Here is a 19543-nt window from a genome sequence, read left to right on the forward strand (position 1 = left end):
GAAGCAAGAAGTGTCTGAAACCAGAGTTTCTGGAGACTGGGGCTCAGTTACACAGCTGAGGCTGCTTAGCTTGGTCTAGGGTTACATTATAGCTCCATCAAATAGCAGACTAACGTCTTCTGTAGCGCCAGGACCATAGCACACGATTGCGCCTGCCAGGTGAAGGCACATTGCCTCTTAGAGCTTTGCATGACACCTGCCCTCCTCAGGGCAGTGCACGTCCAGCCTTCCCTGGGGCTAGAGATGCCAGGGCACGGAGCTCACAATGGAAACAAATCTAAAAATAGCAGCTCAGAGAACCGTGCAGCTGCAGGTTTGCAGGAGGAGCTTGATCTCCTGGGGATGGAACAAGCTCCAGAGGCTGCTGCAGCCCCTCCACACAACCTGGCTTTAACAGAGTGAACAATCACAGACAAACCCTAGCTCCTTATGGCTGGGGCACTTCATTGCTTAGTTTTAATGAGGCTGGCTCCTCCTCAAATGCTTTTCAACAAGGGTATCTAGCAATGGAAACTGAAGTGGTAAAATCCAAGTGACAGTAACTAGTTCGAGTGGGGCATGGGCTGCTAGAGGGGCAAATACCCACGGCCAGGCTCCAGCTGACGCTGGTGGGAGGAAGCTTGGGCCGCTGCCATGTAAACACGCACATGTAGCTTGTGGGGTTTCTCAGGGGCCAGGCTAAGCTTCCCAAGACCAAAGGGCGAAGCTAAAAGTTGCTCCTTTCCTTAAAGCAAACATATTTTTAGGCCTCTTTTTGCAGGTGGAGGTGCTGTAGCCTGTCCAGGTCCCTGCCCATCCAAAGGGGTCAAGTGACTTCCTTGTAAGGGGTCTCTTATTAAACTAAACCCTGTTTACAAAGAGATGCCCTTTACCATCCGAAACCTCTAGCAGGTTCTAGCGCTGGTTTAGCTTCACACACTTTGGAGCGTGGGCATTGTCACCACGAATCTGCCAGAACCACCCAGGCAGCACATGGCACCGGCCAGAGCCTGAGGCAATCCCTAGGCACCAGCTCTCCAACCGCAGCAAGGGGCAGGGGCCAGGCTGAGTTCACCAAACCAAGCTAGGGGAAGTAAACTGTTCCGGTTGCTCCCTTTTTCCAACCTGCAGCAAGTCAGCTCAGGGCCAGACCGTCCCCACCCTGCACGGCCCTGAGCTACAAAGAGCATCAGTGCAGGCCCTTCTAGTTAGAAACCAGTGGGTCATGGGAACTGAGGGTCCCTGGACCAGCAAGGGGGTCACTCCTGGGCAGAGAGCTACTACACGTGTGTAGAGAAAAGGAACTCCACCCTTGCTAATGGGCAGAGAGTTTGACCATGGCTTCTGAAGTCTTTTACAGTAATTACCTTTCCTAGGACATCTGAAAGCTCCTCCGCTCGCTGTCTCTGTCCATTTGAGGGGCTGCATGGGAATCTGGTAGTGCTAATGGAGAAGTGCTATTAATAGCAGCGTTAAATCAGTGGCTCGTTCCTCCCAAGCTGCCCGTAGCCACACTAGTATTTCAACAGTGTTGCCTCAGAGGGGCTGCAGCAGGTGGCTTTTCTAGGACATGGGAGGCCAGTTGTGCTTAAAAATAGGCCAGTAGAAAGCACTTAAAGTTCTAACCCCCCCTCTCTAAGCATGCAACACCCCCACTCTGGGCTTGGTTCTCCCAAGTGTTCAGGCTCTTAAATAAAGGTCCGACTTTCAGAAGTTCCCCACACCTCCCAGTGGGCCACACCCAGGTTTCCAGGAGACCTCAAAACCCAGCATGCTGAGTGAGCGCTTTTGAAAATCTGGCTGCTTATTCTGATGCCTTAAAAATGGGAGCTGATCCCTGCTAGCCTTGGGATGCTGGTAGTGACCAAGTTAGCACCACAAGAGGACGCTCCTGAGAAAACCGCACCAGCTCCAGTCTGGCAAGAGCGGCACAGCTGATATGAAAACTGCCCCACATGTTTCATAGTGATCCAAACCCCTCAGATGGGGGGTGGGTGGGAACAGGGTGACACTCCAACAGAAACCACCACGCCTGTTTTTACAGAAGTTTTAGTTTTATTTAACTTTTAATAAATTTTAACTTTTAAAAAACAACATTTTGGTCTGAAGTTAGGTTAATGGTCCTTTTCTCCAACCCCTCTGTCTAGCCTGGAAAGTTTTACTGCCTTCAGCATTTCAGCCCCCACCGAATCTGTTTTTACATGAAAGACTCTGCGGTCCAGTTCCTTTTTGTACTTAGTCCTAGCTTTAAAAAAAAATAAATAGAAAAAAAAATCAGTTGCAAATTCATTTGTCCATTCATAGCCTGGGCGGAGGGGGGAAAAAGCACATTAGAAGGGAAGTGGAATAGATCGTTCTTAAAGGTGATCAGAACCAATTCTTATAGAGCAAAACAATGGGGTGTATTAAATCCCCATCGAAACAGATACTAGGTAGTGTGTCTAAATCACACAGCTTCCTTCCAGCAAGTACTCAATAGTGTTGTCTAATAAATCAGCCATTAATACCCAGACGTTCATCTACTTAACTCAACCTCCCCCCGTGGTATAACAAATGTCACCTGATCCCACAAGTCTGTTACTGTGGTGGTGAGCTGTAAACAGCACAAATTCCTTCTGGCTGCTCTTCCTTCCTGCTCCCCAGAGCAAGTCAGGGACTCTGCTCCTCGTATTCCTTTGCTTTTCTGGGTGCAATGGGCACATCTCGGTCATGCTGGGGAGCCAGCCGCCAAAGCTTTGACCTCCATTCACTAACGGTGGCAAATAGCAAAGCCAGAACGAGACCCGTCCATCTTAGTCCCTGAACTCCTTCACTCTGCAGTGGAGCACAAGGCGCCCAGGAGGGCCTGAACTGCAGAGCTGAAATTGACAGGATGGTCTCTGGCCTTCCTAGGCTTTGATTTCATGCCTTTGCTATTACCCAAGAAAGCAAAATAAACTCCACGCCCCCCTGCACAGGAAACACTTGTTTCCTCTACAGCTGGAAAGGAGTTTGGGGAGAGGGCTTGCAGTCGTTTCCAAAAAACCCACCACCAAAGGGGAACAAGTGAGTCTTTGCGATTGAATCCAAGCCCTCGGAGGACATCAGAGTTCTGCTTTTGTGCGTTATTTCCACCAGCAACACAGCTCGGGGATTCCTTTCCAGAAACACGAGAGTCGAGAACAGAGCAACTCGAGAGGCAACGAAGCCATACCTCACCAATAAAACAGACAGGGAAGGAACTGGCGCCAGCTTTCTCTGTGCATGTGTGTGTGTGTAACACACAAAAACAGAGAGCCACTGGCCATCTCTCCCTCAGGTAGCAGTCTGGCTGTGCCTTCCACTGTGCACCTAGAGTTTGGGGACGGGGCCAGGCAGTCTTGGAGAAGGGAATCCTCGCGTCCCAGTTTGGTTTTAAGGCAGCTGGGTGAGGATACAGAGAGACAGGACACTGCTGTATGGCGGTGGCACGAGGCGCTACCACCCCTCCCCCCCACAAAGTTGGCACATTTCCATCTGCAGCAATAGGAAAGAAAATTGACCTCAAATGATGTATTCTAAGCACACGTGTAGGGTTGGTGCTGGCACTCCAGGGTCCATTCCTTTAGCCTCCCCACAGCTGGGTCAGCTATTTCCACTAGATCAGCTCTGAGGAGAAGAGGGAGAGTAACTATTTATAGGGGACAGAAAGGAGACCCTGGCACTACACTTGGTGGCAGGGTGGAAGCTGAAGTTCTCTTGACGTTTTGGCCTTCTCAGCTGATGCCCGTGGTGGTGGGGCCGGGCGGTGAGCTGGCGACACCTCCACGTGCGCCTAAAATCAATCGGTTTTCCGGTGGTTGTTGTTCAGGACGGGGTGCCCGTTGGAAAGGGGCCCGTTCTTCGTCACTTCCTCCTCCTCCGTGTTGTCGGTCTCCTCGCGATCACTCCTCTCATCTTCCACCACCTGGAGGGGTTGAAAAGAAAGGGGCTTCACGAATCAAAGTGAAATGGGGCAAGCGGGCTAGAGCAGAGTGGGACTGGGTGTCAGGACTCTGGGGTCTGTTCCTCGCACTGCCACTGCCTTGCTGCGTGACCCGTTTTGCTTCTGTGCCTTAGTTTCCCTGTGGAGCACCATGAGCGGGGTTTAGTGTCCAAGGCCCATTCCGTCCCCAGCCCTGCCCCTCCTCCATTAGTGCCATCTGCACAGGTGGCTTTGTGAGCCAGGCACCTGACTGGGAATTGTGTGAAATCCTCCCACACCTCTCACATGGGGGCCACGCACGCGCTTTAGATGGTAACAGATCCTGCCTGGAACGGAGCTGCACTCACACCTGCGACGTGAAAAGCCCCCTCCCCGTTTACCCCTGCGGCACGCAGGTCCCACTGATCCCCTACTGCCTTGCCTTCCCCAGAGATGCTCCAGGACCTCACTACTGAGCTCTGGTTTCTCCCTGCCTCTCCCCGCTCCATGCTGTTGCCCTAGCAAACTTCTCCCGTTCCTAGAGCACCACCCAGCACATGGCCCTACCAGCCCTGGATGCCCTGGGACGTGCCACTGGAGCCTCAAATCATGGTGCTGCTTAGAGCCCCAAGGCCCAGATCCTCGTAGGGATTTAGCTGCCTAGTTCCCATAGGACTCAGTGGGAGATAGGCGCCGGAATGACTGAAGAGCTGGACCAAAGGCTTTTCTCTAGCCTCAAAAAGGCAATAGAGCCCCCAGTGCTCACCCCGCCACCCCCCTCTGCTGGGAATCTCTGCACTGTTGCACCACAAACAAATGAGCAACCCTACAATAAACACCCCTGTCCCCATCGTGTTATTTGTCCCCATTAATCAGGACGAGAAAACGCCCCTCCGACCGGTCTTAAAAATTGCTGATCTCTTCCACTTCCCCATCCTCCCTGGAGGGGTGGCTTCACTTCGCTTCGCTCCTGGTGTGCCCTGGGTTCCAATGTAAGCGAAGGGTGACCTGGAGGAGAAAAAAACAACCTCCCCCCTCCTCCCTCCCTGCCAGAGAAAGTGAACCTGCCTTTCCAGTTATGAACTTGTGGGCCATGCGGATGATGAGATACGCCCAGAAGATATGCAGCGACTGCAGCACCACCATCATGAAGTTGAAGAAGTAATAGCCGAAGAAGGGCGGGTACAGGTCCAGAGGATAGACCACGGTGCAGTGCATGATCCTACAGGAGAGCACAGGAGACCTCAGACACGTTCACTGTACTGAAAGTGAGGCAGCTACGCAACCCTCCTGGCTCACACGGCTCAGAAGCAAAACTGGCAGCGTGGCCTAGTGGCCAGAGGGCCAGACTGGCACTCAGGAGCTCTGGGTCCTATTCCTGGCTCCGCCACGTACATGAAACTCCTGGATCATCCTCCGACAGCCAGCTTTTCCCACCCCCCCTGCAATGCTGTCCCAGGCCTAAGAGCAGCAGCAGGCCACGGTCAGAGGCTGGGGCGCTTGCTCACCAGAAGGGCAGGATGATGAGGCGTGTGACGATGAAGATGGCAGCGAACACGATGAAGATGTTGTTGCAGGTGTTCTTCCAGCCGGCGTAGTTAAACATCTTGGCAGACTGGGGGCGAGAGGCCAAAGCCACAGTAAGCGGCAGTGCCGTTGAGGCGTGGGAGATGTGAGCTGGGGGCAGAGCGTGGGCCTAGGGAGACTCGGATGAGTCATTGCGTCTCTCGGGGGCTCTCCCACTTGTCAAATCCTGCCTGTCTCCCACCCTTGGCAGTCTCGACTGGGAGCTCCTTGGGGAAGGGGCCGGGTCTTGTTCTGTACCTACAGCACCTCGCACAACAGGGCCCTGCCCTTAGCTGGAACCTCTAAGCACTAAAGTACAGCAGCTATGCTAAGAGCAGCTGCCTGGTTTGGTTTTCAGGTAGGGCTGGCGTCTGAGAGCTCCCCCAGCTCCCGATGACGGACGTCTCGACGAAACGCCCAGTCATCGATTTCACATTAGGTGTATTGCTGCAGCACCCAACGGTCCCGGTGTGCCAGGTGCTGCCCAGACACACAGCGAGACACTGTCCCAAGGAGCTTAGAGTCCAAATAGACCAGGGATGAGTCTCTGGACTCCTGGGTTCTGTGCCGGGCTCAGTGGGGCAGCCCCCCCACCCCATGGGAGAGAGTCCCACTGGCTTCACGGGGGCGCCAGGGGTTCTGCTGTCATTGGCATCATGGTCGTGTGGTGCATCAGCCATGGGGAAGAGCCGCAGGGACCGGGTGGGGGGTTGCATGCTGCTCTCCCCACAGCTCACCTCCAGCAGGTAGTCGGCAGAGTCATGCAGGGCCATGATCAGCGTCCCCGCCCGGATGTAGTTGGCAAACCAGGAAAAGCTGATCAGGATGATGGTGGCCACGTGGTGGATGATCTGCTCTTTGAAGTCCTGCCGGGAAGAGGAGGGAGGGGAAAGGAAGGGGTTAACCCGCCCAACAAACAAGAGGAGGGGTCAGACCCCAGCCCAGCCCCTCCTGCCCCAGATACACAGGCCTGCCCTGCCAAAAAACTTCCTACCCCTCCCCCATCCCCAAACACACCAGCCCCTCCTTGTCCAGCACTGCCAAGCTGCTCACCCCCCCAGCCCCAGACACAGAGTCCTCCTCTTGGAGGGAGGCAGATGTGCCCCCCTGCGATATCCCAATGGGGACTGAGTGGGGCTGCCTGGGGATCACCAAGCAACTACACCCATGTAGTGGGGGGAGGGCCACATTCCTAGTACCAGGGCTGGTTTGGGGCCACTGCTCGCCCTATGGAGCTAATGGAGGCAGCCCCAAGCAGAAGCCCTCTGACCCCAGGAGACTCTCCCCTCCCAAGTCCGGGAGGCCTAGGACTGATCAGGGCACAGGGGATTCTCTCCAGACCCCCGCAGGGGCGGCAGGGCCAGCCCAGTGCCACCAGATCTCTTCCCCATTCAGCCCAGGACTGGGGACGCACATGGATCTCCATCCATCCCGCCTGCCTCCTGCGCAGCCAGGCATGCGGGAGACAGCCTACCTTGCGCTTCACGTCGGAGGCGATGCTGAAGAGCAGGGACCAGTAGAACGACAGCTCGATCATGTAGTACCAGTACTGCGACGGCAGCGTGGTCTGCAAGGCAAACGGGACCAGAGAGCTCATCGTAACAATGCTCTGCTGAAGCATGTGCGCGCGCCCTCTGCTGGATGGGATCAGAATGGCACTGCTGTGTGCCATAAGCCCGATTCTGCACAGAACTAATGGGGATTCTCCTGTAGCTTAAGCGGCAGGGACCTGAGCTTTGGAAGCAGGAGGATCTGAGCCTTGACATCACCCTGGATTTCCTAGGTGGCCACAGGCCACGTATTGCACTATCCCAGCAATTCCTCAGAACTCCCTCCGAGGAGATGTTAACCACCGAGTAGTTGCCAGGTAACCATCCTGACTTCGGAGCACAGGCACCAATGGACGTGCGTCCCAATGAAGCAGGGTTTCATTGGCTGCCCAGGCAGCTATGGTGGAGGCTGAGCCAAGCCAGGACTCTCTCCGCTCATGGAGCTGAAGGAGAGAAACAGCCGGCTCTGCCCACGGGCGCTAACCCGACAGCAGGCGCGTGCTGGACTCACCTGGATCGGGTACCCTTTCCACACCTCCTTCAAGTCGTAGAACCAGGGCTTCTGTGAGGAAAAACGGGAGGGGGGAAACAGGACAGGGGTTAGCAGGGCACCTTGGCCAGGACGGGGTGAGAGACCGGGAAGGGGTCGAAACGGCAGATCTTACTTACATCCACTATGACGGCCATGCCAGCAATGAAAGCAATAAGGTAAAAGGTGAATCGCCAACTGGAAAAAGGAAGCAGATGGTTCTCAACAGAGGAGCATGGGGCGGGGTGACGAGGAGAGAGAACACGTCATGGGAAGGGCAGGTAGGGAGCCCCGGATGCTTGGGAGCTCCAGAGGGAGTCGGCCCAGGGGACACAGGGTTGAAGTGCCCCTCTGGGTCACCGGGGACCCTTTCTGTGCCTATCTCGTGATCCAGCAGGGATGGAGCCTCGTCCTATGCCGTGAGAAAGCAGGGGGGAAGCGAGCCTTGCAGCCGCTGGGCTTTAAGAGTCCCCTCAATCCTGTCACCCTCTTGCCTTTCGCCTTGAAGCTGGAGCCGTGCTGGGAGCCCAGCTGGGCTCAGGAGCAGCGTTCACAGCGGGCACCGGCCTGGGCTGGGGAGGGAACAGGCTCCTCCACTCCCACCACCACCAAACCTGCCTGCTCAGCCCGGTCAGTTCTGATGCAGCGCACGGAGGTGACAGGGCACTATGGGCTTAAGGGGATCACCCCAAATGGAATCCCGGGGCCGCCTCCGCCACCATTCCAGTGCTCACAGCCCACAGACGCTCCCTTCCCACCACTGGAGAACCACCCCCACGACGAGAGTCCCGGGTCCGCCCTACGGTGCCCAGCTCAGCACAGAGCACAAGGGGGTCCCGAGTTCAAAGGGCGATAGGCTGCAGGGGGCGCTGCAGACACCAGGGGGCGACAGGGTCGCCGTTGCGTGGCTGGGCGAGCGGCACCAGGCTCTTACCTGGCCTCCCGGAACTTCTTGAGCAAGCTGGGCCTGTCCTGGTTGCGCCTGCGTCGGAACCAGCGCTCCACCTGCCGGACCATGCAGCCGCTCTTCTTGGAGAGCATCTCGATGTCGCCCTGGGAGGGGAGAGACCCGGGGGCGGTTACCAGGGTGACCCAGGGGCTGGCTGGGCCCCAGGACCAGGCGACAGGGTGGTCAAGAGTCACTTGTGCGGGGAGGCAGCGGGTGTCTGCCTGGCAATCCGTGCTGTGCAATGACAGCTCGCTTTGGTCTCATGAGCTCAGGTACTGGCCATAGTGAAGGCGCCAGGCGGGGGCATCTAACAACTCTCCAGGGGCCCAGAGCCGGTGCTGCTGCAGCTTCGCTGCTCCTGAGCTAGCGAGAGCGGGTCTGTCTACACCCACTGCAGCCACAGCCTGCTCGTTACCACGCGGCCAGGCCCCGAGACAGGCTGGGAGCTGCAGGCCCTGGCAGCCACAAGGGGGTTTGTTTTGAGCCTTCAGAGCCAGTGACCAAGGGCTGCGGGGCGCCGGTGCCTGAGAGAGTGAGAAGCTGAAAGCACATGGGCTGAACTAGACAAGTGCAGGGTACCAGCTCCTCTGCAATCCTGAGCCACAGACTGTTATCCTCTGCCGGGGGCCCTCACCCCCAGCCTGTCCCACCCTGGCTAGCCCAGCTCTGGGTTTGCCCCACACAGAGCTCTGCCTGGGCCCCTCATTCCTGACCCCCATCCCCCTGCTATCCCAACTCCTCACACCCCCAGCTCTGCTGGTGCCCCATACTCCCACCCGGCAGCCCCCTGCTATCCCAACTCCTCACACCCCCAGCTCTGCCGGTGCCCCACACTCCCACCCGGCAGCCCCCTGCTATCCCAGCCTTAGGCTCCGCAATCCCAACCCACATCCCCCCTGCTAATCCAGCCCGGGGCTCCCCCTCTGCCCCAGCAGCTGTGCAAATGCCCCTCAATCCTGCCTTGTACCTCCTCCCTGTTAGGCCAGCTCCGGGAACCCCCCAGGCAGAGGCTGCCGCTCTGGCCAGCGACCTCCTGGGGATGAGGCAGAGCACCTGTAATGATCAGGAATGGACCCCCACCCCGCCGGGGGGAAAGACCGGTGTGTTAGCCCCTGAATCACTAAAGCCGCATGCAAAAGCACCCCGAGCCCTAAATGCAGCCACTTAGCCCCTCAACTCGCCTCCTGGTTTCTTCCAACACACAGAGCCAGATTCATTTCATACCATCACATTAACGCCCCAGGTGCCCTGCTAGCCCCGTACAGATCAGCTCCCAGAGACTCCGGGTGGGAGAGGGCAGCCCAGGACGCCTCGCCTGCAGCACCCCAGCGCAATCCCAGCGCCACGCCTGTGGCAGGCAATACAGCCCTCCCCCCCCGCCGGTGGCACGCACTGTACCTGTTTGGGGTGTTTTGAGGATGAAGCGTAGAACTTTTCTAGCACGGGATTTGGGGTGGCTTTTAATCGGATCTTCTCCTTGACGTTCAAAAGCCCGGCTAGTGGGGTAGCCACATATCTGGGGATGGGGTGAAGGGTGGAGAGAGGAATGGGGAGCACAGGCAGAAAACACGTGGTTAGAATAATGCTTTAGAACATGGAGGCCCTTCCCTTTGTGGCAATCCAGCGTTGTTATAACATGAGGCCACAGTCTGGGAAAGGGACAGCGCTGCTGCTTTCCCCCATCTGTGCAAGGGGGAGGAGGAAACCGCTCTCCAGAGTGCAGCGCTTTGAGATCTACTGATGGGAAGTGCCATGGAAGAGTTAGGAGGAGTTATTAGTGTGTGCAGCACCTGGTACTGTGGGGCTACCAGAATACGCCTAATTATTAGGTTATAACTCTTCAAGGCAGGAACCGTGTCACCTTACATTTGTGCAGCTTCTGGCAAAGACACACCCATTACTGCTCGGCCTGTAGGCCCTACCATAACACAAATCCATATGGACAATCAATTCCCTCCTGCAACCTGACAGCCCTCGGATCAGAACTCCAAGGCTGCCTGTAAAGTCACTGACCAGAATTCTGCTGGGCAGTGGCCATTAGGTGGAAGTCAAACCCACATGACAGAGCAAACCTAGCTGCACCCCTTTGGCCCAGGTATGTCCCACAGATGGCCCGGGAGGAATCTTAATATCCTTCCCATTTTACAGATGGAGAAACTGAGGCATGGAGAAGGGACTGGACTCACTCCTGCATCATACAGTTGGTGAGAACAGTGTGTCTAAGCCCACTCCTCTGCCAGACCAGGGGACACAACCCCGGAGTCCTGACTCCCAGCAGCTGGAGCAAAGAGTTAAAGTCACCAATGTGTGTTTTGATCAGAAGACCTGCCAGAATGGAGGTGATTGATAGGTACAGGGGAAGTAAAGGATTAAAAATCAGAGTGGGGGATCTCAAATGATGGCTGGGGAGACAGAGCAAAAGAAAAATTAATTGAGGGAAGAGAAGGAAGGCTCAGGGAGAGAGAAGTGAATGATATGAAAGCAAAGAAAGACTGAGCATGTCTTTAACTGAGGGGAGAGGAAAAAAGAAAATGGGTGAGAAAAAAGACAGAAAGAAAGAAAAAGTCAAGGGCCGGGAAAGTGACTCTTCCATTTGCTACATAGAAAAGAAACATCTCCAGCCCCCTACTTCCCAGTCCAAGACCCCTGCTTTCACCCCACAGGGGCTGGGCATCCAAGGTGGTTTGCTGACAACATGTGGGGAGACATCCCCAAAGAAACCCAGCCCCGTCCTCCCCCAGCTTCACGCTGCTCATCCCACCCAGCTGCAATCACAGCAAGATGCTCACAGGCATAGAGCACCCTGGGCACACGCACAACACGGGCAGACGGCTCCCGATGGAGCTCCGCCCACCCACCATGCCTGTGCCCGATCCCCCCCAACAAAGCCAGCTCTGTTCTCCCGTCTCCGTTTGTCACCACGATGGTGACGGTGGTCTATACAACAAATTGCTCTTTAATGCCTCAGCCCAGCTGTTCCTGCCTCAGCCCCCAGCATTGCTGAGATACCCGGGATCGGGGGCTGGCGTGCACAATGCGAGCGTTTGTGCCGCGCTGCCTGGGCCGGGTGCGTATAAGTACATGCCACATGCTCCGTATTCCTAGAAGCTAGGAGGTTAGAGACCCTCTGCCAAGCTTTCTCTCATTCCCACAGAGGTCAGTGCAGGCTGCAGCCTGCAGTCCATTGCCTGCTGCTTTATGAGGTCTGGGTTTATGACTTTTTAGTATTTGGAGGGAAGGACAGCGTGTGTAATACGATGTCTATGCTGCGTACCTTAGCTGTGCCGCTACTGCCATACCCTTGCAAGGTACGCAGTGCAAAATAAAACCACCTCCAATGAAGGGCAGTAGCTTTGTTGGCGGGAGAGCGTCTCCCACCGACAAAGCACTAACCACAACAGCACTTTTCATCGGTAAAACTTTTGTCGGTCAAGGAGTTTTTTCACACTCCTGACCGACAAAAGTTTTGCTGACAGAAGTACAGTGTAGACACAGCCCAAGTGAAATAAGGAGATTCTCCCCCTTCATTTAAGGCACCCCGGCCCACACACTGGACTGGGGGATTCAGGACTCCTGGGTTCTGTTCACAGCTCTGAATGAGGAGTGGGGTCTAGTGGGTTAGTGCAGGGGGCTGGAAGTCAGGATTCCTGGGTTTTACCGCCAGCTCTGAGAGGGGAGTGGGGTCTAGTGGTTAGGGCAGGGGGCAAGGAGTCAGGATTCCTGGCTCTGGGAAGGGAGTGGGATGTGGAGATTTGAACTGAGGCCAGATTTTCTAGACTGCTCAGGCACCTTAACAAGATCTGGGTTTGCAGAAGCGCCTAGCACCTAATGTGCACCCAGTGTTATGAAAATCTGCCCTCAACGGCTTCCTCTAGGGGCTGGATATTTCCTCACTATCCACCAGGGGGCGCTCCTTCAGCTGGCTCCAGCCAGGCTGTAGGGATGGATGCTGACCTGGCCTCCCCTAGGTACTCACATTTCGAAGAGGTGCCTGACGACGAGGAAGAGGAAGGCTAAGGGGATGGTGATGTAGAGGTCCGAAGCCTTGGCATAGACCCGCCCATCCTTGTCTTCCAGGTCCGACCATGTCAGGTTCACCGGCAACCAGAGCCGGTCCCACCAAAAGTAATTGTATAACGTCTGGAACATCCTGCAGGGGGAGAGACATGGAGTGACTCATTCATGCTCCAGGGTTCCCTGCGCCTCCTACCCATGCCCCTGGGCAACAGTGGCCAAGGCCCCTGCCTCCACCCTCGGCTTCCCAGCACCCAAGCTACAAGGAAGCACAAGGACACACATGACTTATCACGGCTGCTCCAACCCTCGCAGCCCCGGGATCCCACCGCTCATCACGGCACAGGCCCCCTCCTGTCCCAGAGCAGAAGGAGAATCACCGTAAGCCCTACAGTGCTAAGGACACACAGGGAAGTGGTGAGACCATAGCTGGCACAGGGGGCGGAATGCTGCAGCTGTTTAAACACCACACGGCAGTTTAGCAAGGAAAGAACCTTGTATGTGACTGAAATCGCAGGGGAAATCCAGGGAAGCCAAACGTGGAGGCTCTAGGGTTGAAATGCACCATGGGGTCTATAGTAGCTGCAAAGGGTCTGGGTTGGGACCGATGTACAGCAGGTCACATGCCACATTCAAGTCAAGACGCTCTCTAAGTACAGATGTGTACGTCCTTCAGGGCCGGGACTGGCTTTTTGTTCTGTGTGTACAGCACCTAGCGCCAGGGGGTCCTGAATGGCGACCCTAGGTGCTACCACAGTACAAATAAACTGCATCAGATAGGAGGCGCCAGCAGCACAAATGCACCCAGCTCTGCATCTAGCTTTCGCTCACCTCCATGCAGAGTTCCAGCTACTAGTCCCCCCGGGCCCATCCTGGCCACGCGTGGGAGATCCGGTTACATTCTGCCTGGGGCTCAGAATAGGGGAGGCTGAGCAGGTGACAGTGGCTTTCCCAGGATGACTGCAGCACCCAGCTGTGACACAAAGGCACCTTGACAAAGGGTCCCTGGTTCTGTGCGAACAACTCTCACCTCAGACCTGACAAACTCACTACACCAAACATATCTTACAGGATATTTATCCATCAAGCGTAAGCTGTAACACAGGGGTGAGCAAACTTTTTGGCCTGAGGGCCGCATCTGGGAATAGAAATTGTACGGCGGGCCATGAATGCTCCCAAAATTGAGTTGCGGTGTAGGAGAGGGTGAGGGCTCTGGTTGGGGGTGCAGGCTCTGGGGTGGGGCCAGAAATGAGGAGTTCAGGGTGTGGGAGGAGGCTCTGGGACGGGGGAGTGAAGGGGAGGTAAGGCCTCCAGATGGAGATGAGTTTGGGGTGTAGGAGGGAGCTCCGGGCTGGGATTGAGGGGTTTGGAGAGCGGGAGGGGGAATCAGGGCTGGGCCAGGGGGTTGGGGCGCAGGCTCTGGGCAGCACTTACCTTGAGCAGCTCCCAGAATCAGCGGAATGTTTCTTCTCTGGCTCCTATGCAAAGGTGTGGCCAGGCAGGTCTGCATGCTGCCCCGTCCACAGGCACCGCCCCTGCAGCTCCCATTGGCTGCAGTTCCCAGCCAATGGGAGTTGTGTGGGCGGCGCTTGGGGTAGGAGCAGCATGTAGAGCGGAGCCCCCTGGCTGCTCTTATGCATGGGGCAGGGCCATGCCGCTGCTTCCATGGGCCACATGGAGCGGCCCCCGACCCTGCTCACCGGCTAGAGCGCCAGAGTGGGGCAAGCACCAGAGCCCACTCCCCAGCGGGAGCTCAAGGGCCGGATTAAAACGGTTGGTGGGCCGGATCCAGCCCATGGGCCGAAGTTTGCCCACTCCTGCTGTAAGGTGTCTAAAGAAAGCTCGTAACTTGTCAAGATTCACAATTGTACAGGTACTAGCAAGGACTAACGTGTTTCTACTGACAGTATGCTTTATGGACTTGCAGTAAAAAAAATCAGTCACCAGGATACAGGTCTCGGTGATGGCCCATGCAGGCAGGAGGGAGTTGTCACCCCTCCTCTATTTAGCCGGTGATGCAATGCAATGTTTAGCCTTGCACCATACAAACAATCAAAACCTCTTAAAGGTGAAAAAGGAGCATTGCAACAAGAGCCGGGCGCGCCAGGGCTGTGAACAGGGACAAAAAACTGTTTTAGTGTCAGAGGACAGACAGGTTCTTTGGATCTAGTCAAAGAGGAAACCCCTTGGGGAGCAGGGGTGTTTTCACAAACGTTTGGATCCTGGTCCTTCTGCAACAGGCTGAACGTTGGGGGGAACCCGACTTTATTAGCTAGGAAAGGGAACTACTGATAAGTGCTGACCCAGCTTTGCGTTTTGTTTTGTGTTGCAACCTTTTCTCTCCATCGCTCGCTCTTGTTTCTAGTTAAATCTCTATTCTCTCTCCGATAAACCCGCTTTGGTTTTAGTAAAAGTGCTCACAAGTGCAGAGTGGTTTAAACATTATGGTAAACTAGGGCACACTGCTCCTGCGGGGGCAGAGGAGCTGGGATTTCTGTGAGCCTCAGGGGCTGGATATCCCAGAGGAACGATTCAAAAGAGCCTCTTGGACTGGGGTGCATCTCTTGTTCACCGGCAAGGCGAGGACAGGGCTGGCATAGCCTGGAAGAGAGTATCTGGGTGGCAGAGAGGCTGGTGGCGTATGACCAGCCAGGCGTGGCCAAGACTCAAGCTGGAAGCAGGGGGGTGGTAAGAGGGCTCTCAGTGCTGACTGTCAGGTTGGCTCTCTGCTGCCTCCCCCCAGCATGTGCAGAGGAAGACCCTCCAGATCAGTCATGGGGCTAGTGCCCTGCCACTCTGACAGCAGCTCAGTGCAAGCACAGCGGATGTCACAGATCCAGTCCAGCCCGTTCCCTGGCAGCGAAGCCAGAGAGGAGGCTGCCCCAGTGTCTGGGTCGAGGCCCATCTCAGTGTGAGCAGCCTGTATGAAACAAGGCTGAAACCCACCTAACTCCTCCCCTCCCCCAGGCAGCTGCCTAACATGCTGTGCAGTCTGGCACTGGGCTCCACCCTAGAGATGGCTGCCCTTCAGCAGTGCTGGAGAAACACAAGCTCCACCTTCCCACTTCCTGCATGGGCAGGGCACCTGGGTTCTATTGCCAGCTCTGCCAATGCTCTCAGAGTCATTGCCCGTATGCCTCTGCTTTCCCTCCCCGCCTTGGCTATTCGGACTGTGAGCTCATCAGAGCGGGGACCGTCTCTCACTCTGCGCCCAGGCAGGGTCCAGATCTCTGTGGCTGTTGTAATACTCTATAGCTTAACAGGGAGCACGGGGCACTAAAAAGTTTAATGGTGACCAGATACTCAGCAAAATATTCACAACAAGGGGGCGGGAACGCAAGCCAAAAGAGAGACAGAACAGGTTAAAGAATATTTAGCTAAGTTAGTCAAGTATTCAAGTCAGCAGGGCCTGATGAAATTCACCCTAGGGTACTTAAGGAATTAGCTGAAGCAATCTCAGAGCTGTTAGCAATGATCTTCCAGAACTCACGGAGGAGGGGTGAGGTCCCAGAGGACCGGAGAAGGGCGAACATAGTACAGTACCTGTCTTGAAAAGGGGGAACAAAGAGGACCCAGAGAAAGATAGACTAGTCAACCTGACTTCAATACCTGGAAAGATACTGGAACAAATGATTGAACAATCAATGTGTAAGCGCCTGGAAGGTAACAGGGTGATAAGCAATAGCCAAGAACAAACCATGCCAAAGAAAACTAATTTTCATCTTTGACAGGATAACCGGCCTAGTGGATGGTGTGAAGCAGTAGACCTGGTGTATCTTGATTTTAGTAGCTTCTGACAGTCCCACATGGCATTAGCAACTGCACACTCGGGGAATGTGGTCTAGAGGAAGGTGGGTGCACAGAAAGACCGTACTCAAAAATAGTTATCAATGGTTAGCGATCAAAGTGGCATGGGGGCGGGGGGAGGCAGATTTAGTGGGGTCACGCAGGCGTCAGTCCTGAGGCTGCTACTATCCAATATTTTCATTAATGACCGGGATAACGGAGTGGAGGGTTTGCTCATAAAAGCTCCGGATGACACCGAGCTGGGAGGAGCTGCTGGCACTTTGGAGGACAGGATCGGAATTCAAAATGACCTTGACAAATTGGCCTGAAATCAACAAGATGAAATTCAATAGAGAGAAGTGCAAAGTATTTCACGTAAGAAGAAAAAAAAAAATCAGTTGCACAACTACAAAGTGGGGATTAAGTGGCTGGGTGGCAGCACTGCTGACAGGGATTTGGGGGTTAGAGTGGATCACAAATTGAGTAAGAGCCAGCGACGTGATGTAGTTGCGAAAAAGGCTAGTATCATTCTGAGGTGTGTTAACGGGAGTGGCGTTTGTAAGACAGGGAGGTAATTGTCCAGCTACACTCAGCGCTGGTAATGACACAGCTGGAGCACTGCATCCAGTTCTGGGTGCCACACTTTAGGACAGATGTGGACAAACTGGAGAGAAGCCAGAAAGAGCAACAAAAATGATCAAAGGTTTAAAAAACCTCACCTAGAAGGAAAGGTAAAAACCTGGCCATGTTTAGTCTTGAGACAAGGAGACTAGGAGGGGTGGGGGGGGAAGACACGGGGAGAGAGAGACCTGATAACCCTCAGTTAAGGGCTGTTACAAAGGATGGTGATCAAATCTTTTCCTTGTCCACTGGGCGTAGGACAAGTAGTAATGGGCTTACTCTGCAGCAAGGGAGATTTAGGGTAGATATTAGGAAAAACTTTGAGACTCTAAGATTAGTTCAGCTCTGGAACAGGCGTCCGAGGGAGGTTGTGGAATCCCCGTCACTGGAGGTTTTTAAGAGCAGGTTGGACAAACACCTCTCACGGATAGTCTAGGTTTACTTGGTCCTGGCTCAGCGCAGGGGTCTGGACTAGGTGACCCCTCAAGGTCCCTTCCAGCCCAACACTGCAATGATTGAGCTTTTCTGGAGTTTCTCCTAACTGTGGGATTCAGGCACCAGACCCCATTAGTCTGGGGCATCTCTATTGTCCAGTTGACTTGATCAGCTCAAACAAGGCTCCCAACATGGGTTTGCTGGGGGACAGGGAGGAGGTACAGGATTTCCCACCCACCTGCGCACCTGCCACATTTGTAGGGCTCCCTGAAGCAAGGAGCTGATGTTCCCAGACCCATGCTAACTACTAACTACTAACTATAGCATCAGGAGAGGGAGGGCTGCAGGCACTGGTGGATTGGAGCCAACTTTGCAGAGCGATGGCGTGGCCAGCTGACTTGTATTCTGATTATATTGCGGGGCGGAGAGAGCTGTTCAGTGGCTCTTTGCAGGGCAGCCAACCTACTGCTCCGGTAAACCTTGGATCTCCAGTCACCTCATCTGTCCCATAGCTGGGCCTGAGCATAAAGGGATGCTTTTCCCACTTCTAACAGACCCTAGGGAGGTTGCTCTCTGCTTCTGTGCCTCAGTTTCCCAGCCTGTGGAACAGTACTAACACTTGCCCCATGGGAAATATGGAAAGGGCTACATTCAAAGTCCTTTGAGCCCCTCAGAGGAATAGGACACTAGGGTGTAGCTTAACAGCTGCCCCTCCCCTCCCCAGAGGTGGCTGCATTTTGGTGCTGGGATGGCAGAATGCAAGGACAAGCCAATCACTCACCCCATTCCCTGCTCCTGGCCTTGGACAGCCCAGGCCCTTCTCCTGGTCAGCTCTCTAGTCCAGACAGACACTGGGGAGCAAAGGACCTGCCCAGCGCAGAAAGCAGGTAACCAAAAAGGCCAATATTCACCTGGCTCTGCCTGGGGCCACCTCACCAGACTCTGGTGTGCACCCCAGACCGACTTTGCTAAGTGGCACCCTGCCTGGGCCACTGGACAGACTGGCTCAGCCACCCCACCAACACGCAGTCCCTCGTGCTGGGGGCAGACTCAAGCAAGGGGGACCCTCCCTGCAACAAGTTGCCTCACCTGCCCGAATGCCCCCCAAAAGGCTGGGCTGAGGCGTGGGTGAGACAGCACCTAGACAAACGGACCGACTGGGGCTACGGCCGCAGGGTGCGCCTGTTCCATAGGAACCAGTCACGCTCTGCAGCCTGACGCAGCCCAGTGGGGGAAGGAGCAGAGCGCACAGGGAGCTGGAGCGCCAGTGAACCATTTCCTAAGCACTTACCACTCCCCACAGCACATGAGAGAAGTCATCCTGCCACGAATGCATCACTGTGAACCATGGTGCCTGCTACTGTGAGCACAGGCGGCGTCCACGGAGCACTAAGCATTACCGCTGTGTCAGCGGGGTGGGCAGATTCGCTCTGAACCATCAAACAGCCACTTCATGCACACGAGAGTGGATTTTATCAGGGCTAAACTCCAGGGTAAATCTGGAGTCGCGCCACCAGCCTCGGCATGGCAGCAACCAGCACAGCCAAAAGCAGGGGCCTGCCCTGCGCCTCAATCGAAGCCGGTTTAAAAATATTATCAACTCTGGAGGTGACTGAGATTGAATCTATAGAGCACAGGGGGTTGGGATTTTCACTCCCCCTGCCCCACTGACAGCCCAGACACCAACAGCTGGGCTGGCCAGTTTCACTTCCTGGTTCTCTCCCCTCCTCTATCTCCATCTCCCTGCCCCACCCCTAACCTGCCATCACACTCCTCCTCTGCTCTTTCTCCATCCCCTCATCCACCCATCTCCCTCCATCCCCTTATAACCCCGAACACAGACCTGAGCCCCTGTATTCTGCCCTACCCTGTCATTTCCTCCCTATCCCATACCATCCCCCTACTCCCTGGACACCCAGCTGCTGGCCTCTCCCATCAGACCCCCAATCCCATCTCCCCCCCACCCCACCCCGCCCCCTCGCACCCGCCCATCTGAATAATGATACAAAAAAATAAAAGGGAAAATCCCATCCAAATGGATGATCCAGGTGCCAAATAACCAGCCCCCCATCCACTACCCCACCGCTGATTTGTTGTTGCCCCATCAAGTGGTGTCTCTCATCATTAAAGGGAAACCAGGGGGCTGATTCGCATTAAAACTTGCTCAACAGCACAACAACTGCAGATCCAAC

At 55.2% G+C, this 19543-nt stretch overlaps 1 protein-coding gene across 2 annotated transcripts in view; it reads right to left on the reverse strand.

The window, feature by feature from the left end:
- Positions 1–2308: 2308 nt before the first annotated feature.
- The window catches only part of CERS2 (ceramide synthase 2), a 55559-nt gene continuing 38324 nt past the window's right edge, over positions 2309–19543 (reverse strand). The window contains exons 1-11 of one of the 2 annotated variants that reach the window (XM_039512245.1): positions 12793–12927; positions 12472–12645; positions 9894–10011; positions 8481–8599; positions 7687–7744; positions 7529–7579; positions 6942–7034; positions 6205–6333; positions 5410–5516; positions 4970–5123; positions 2309–3904 (exon numbers count right to left, since the gene is read on the reverse strand). In XM_039512245.1, the coding sequence (XP_039368179.1) occupies positions 3779–3904; positions 4970–5123; positions 5410–5516; positions 6205–6333; positions 6942–7034; positions 7529–7579; positions 7687–7744; positions 8481–8599; positions 9894–10011; positions 12472–12645; positions 12793–12794 (1131 nt within the window). In that variant the 5' untranslated portion in view covers positions 12795–12927 and the 3' untranslated portion in view covers positions 2309–3778. Of the gene's footprint in view, positions 3905–4969; positions 5124–5409; positions 5517–6204; positions 6334–6941; positions 7035–7528; positions 7580–7686; positions 7745–8480; positions 8600–9893; positions 10012–12471; positions 12646–12792; positions 12928–19543 lie in introns of those variants that run through there. The other variant, XM_039512246.1, reaches the window with a different exon arrangement.

The sequence above is a fragment of the Mauremys reevesii genome, linkage group 24, assembly GCF_016161935.1.
Source record: "Mauremys reevesii isolate NIE-2019 linkage group 24, ASM1616193v1, whole genome shotgun sequence".
In the NCBI taxonomy this organism is placed as follows: domain Eukaryota; kingdom Metazoa; phylum Chordata; order Testudines; family Geoemydidae; genus Mauremys; species Mauremys reevesii.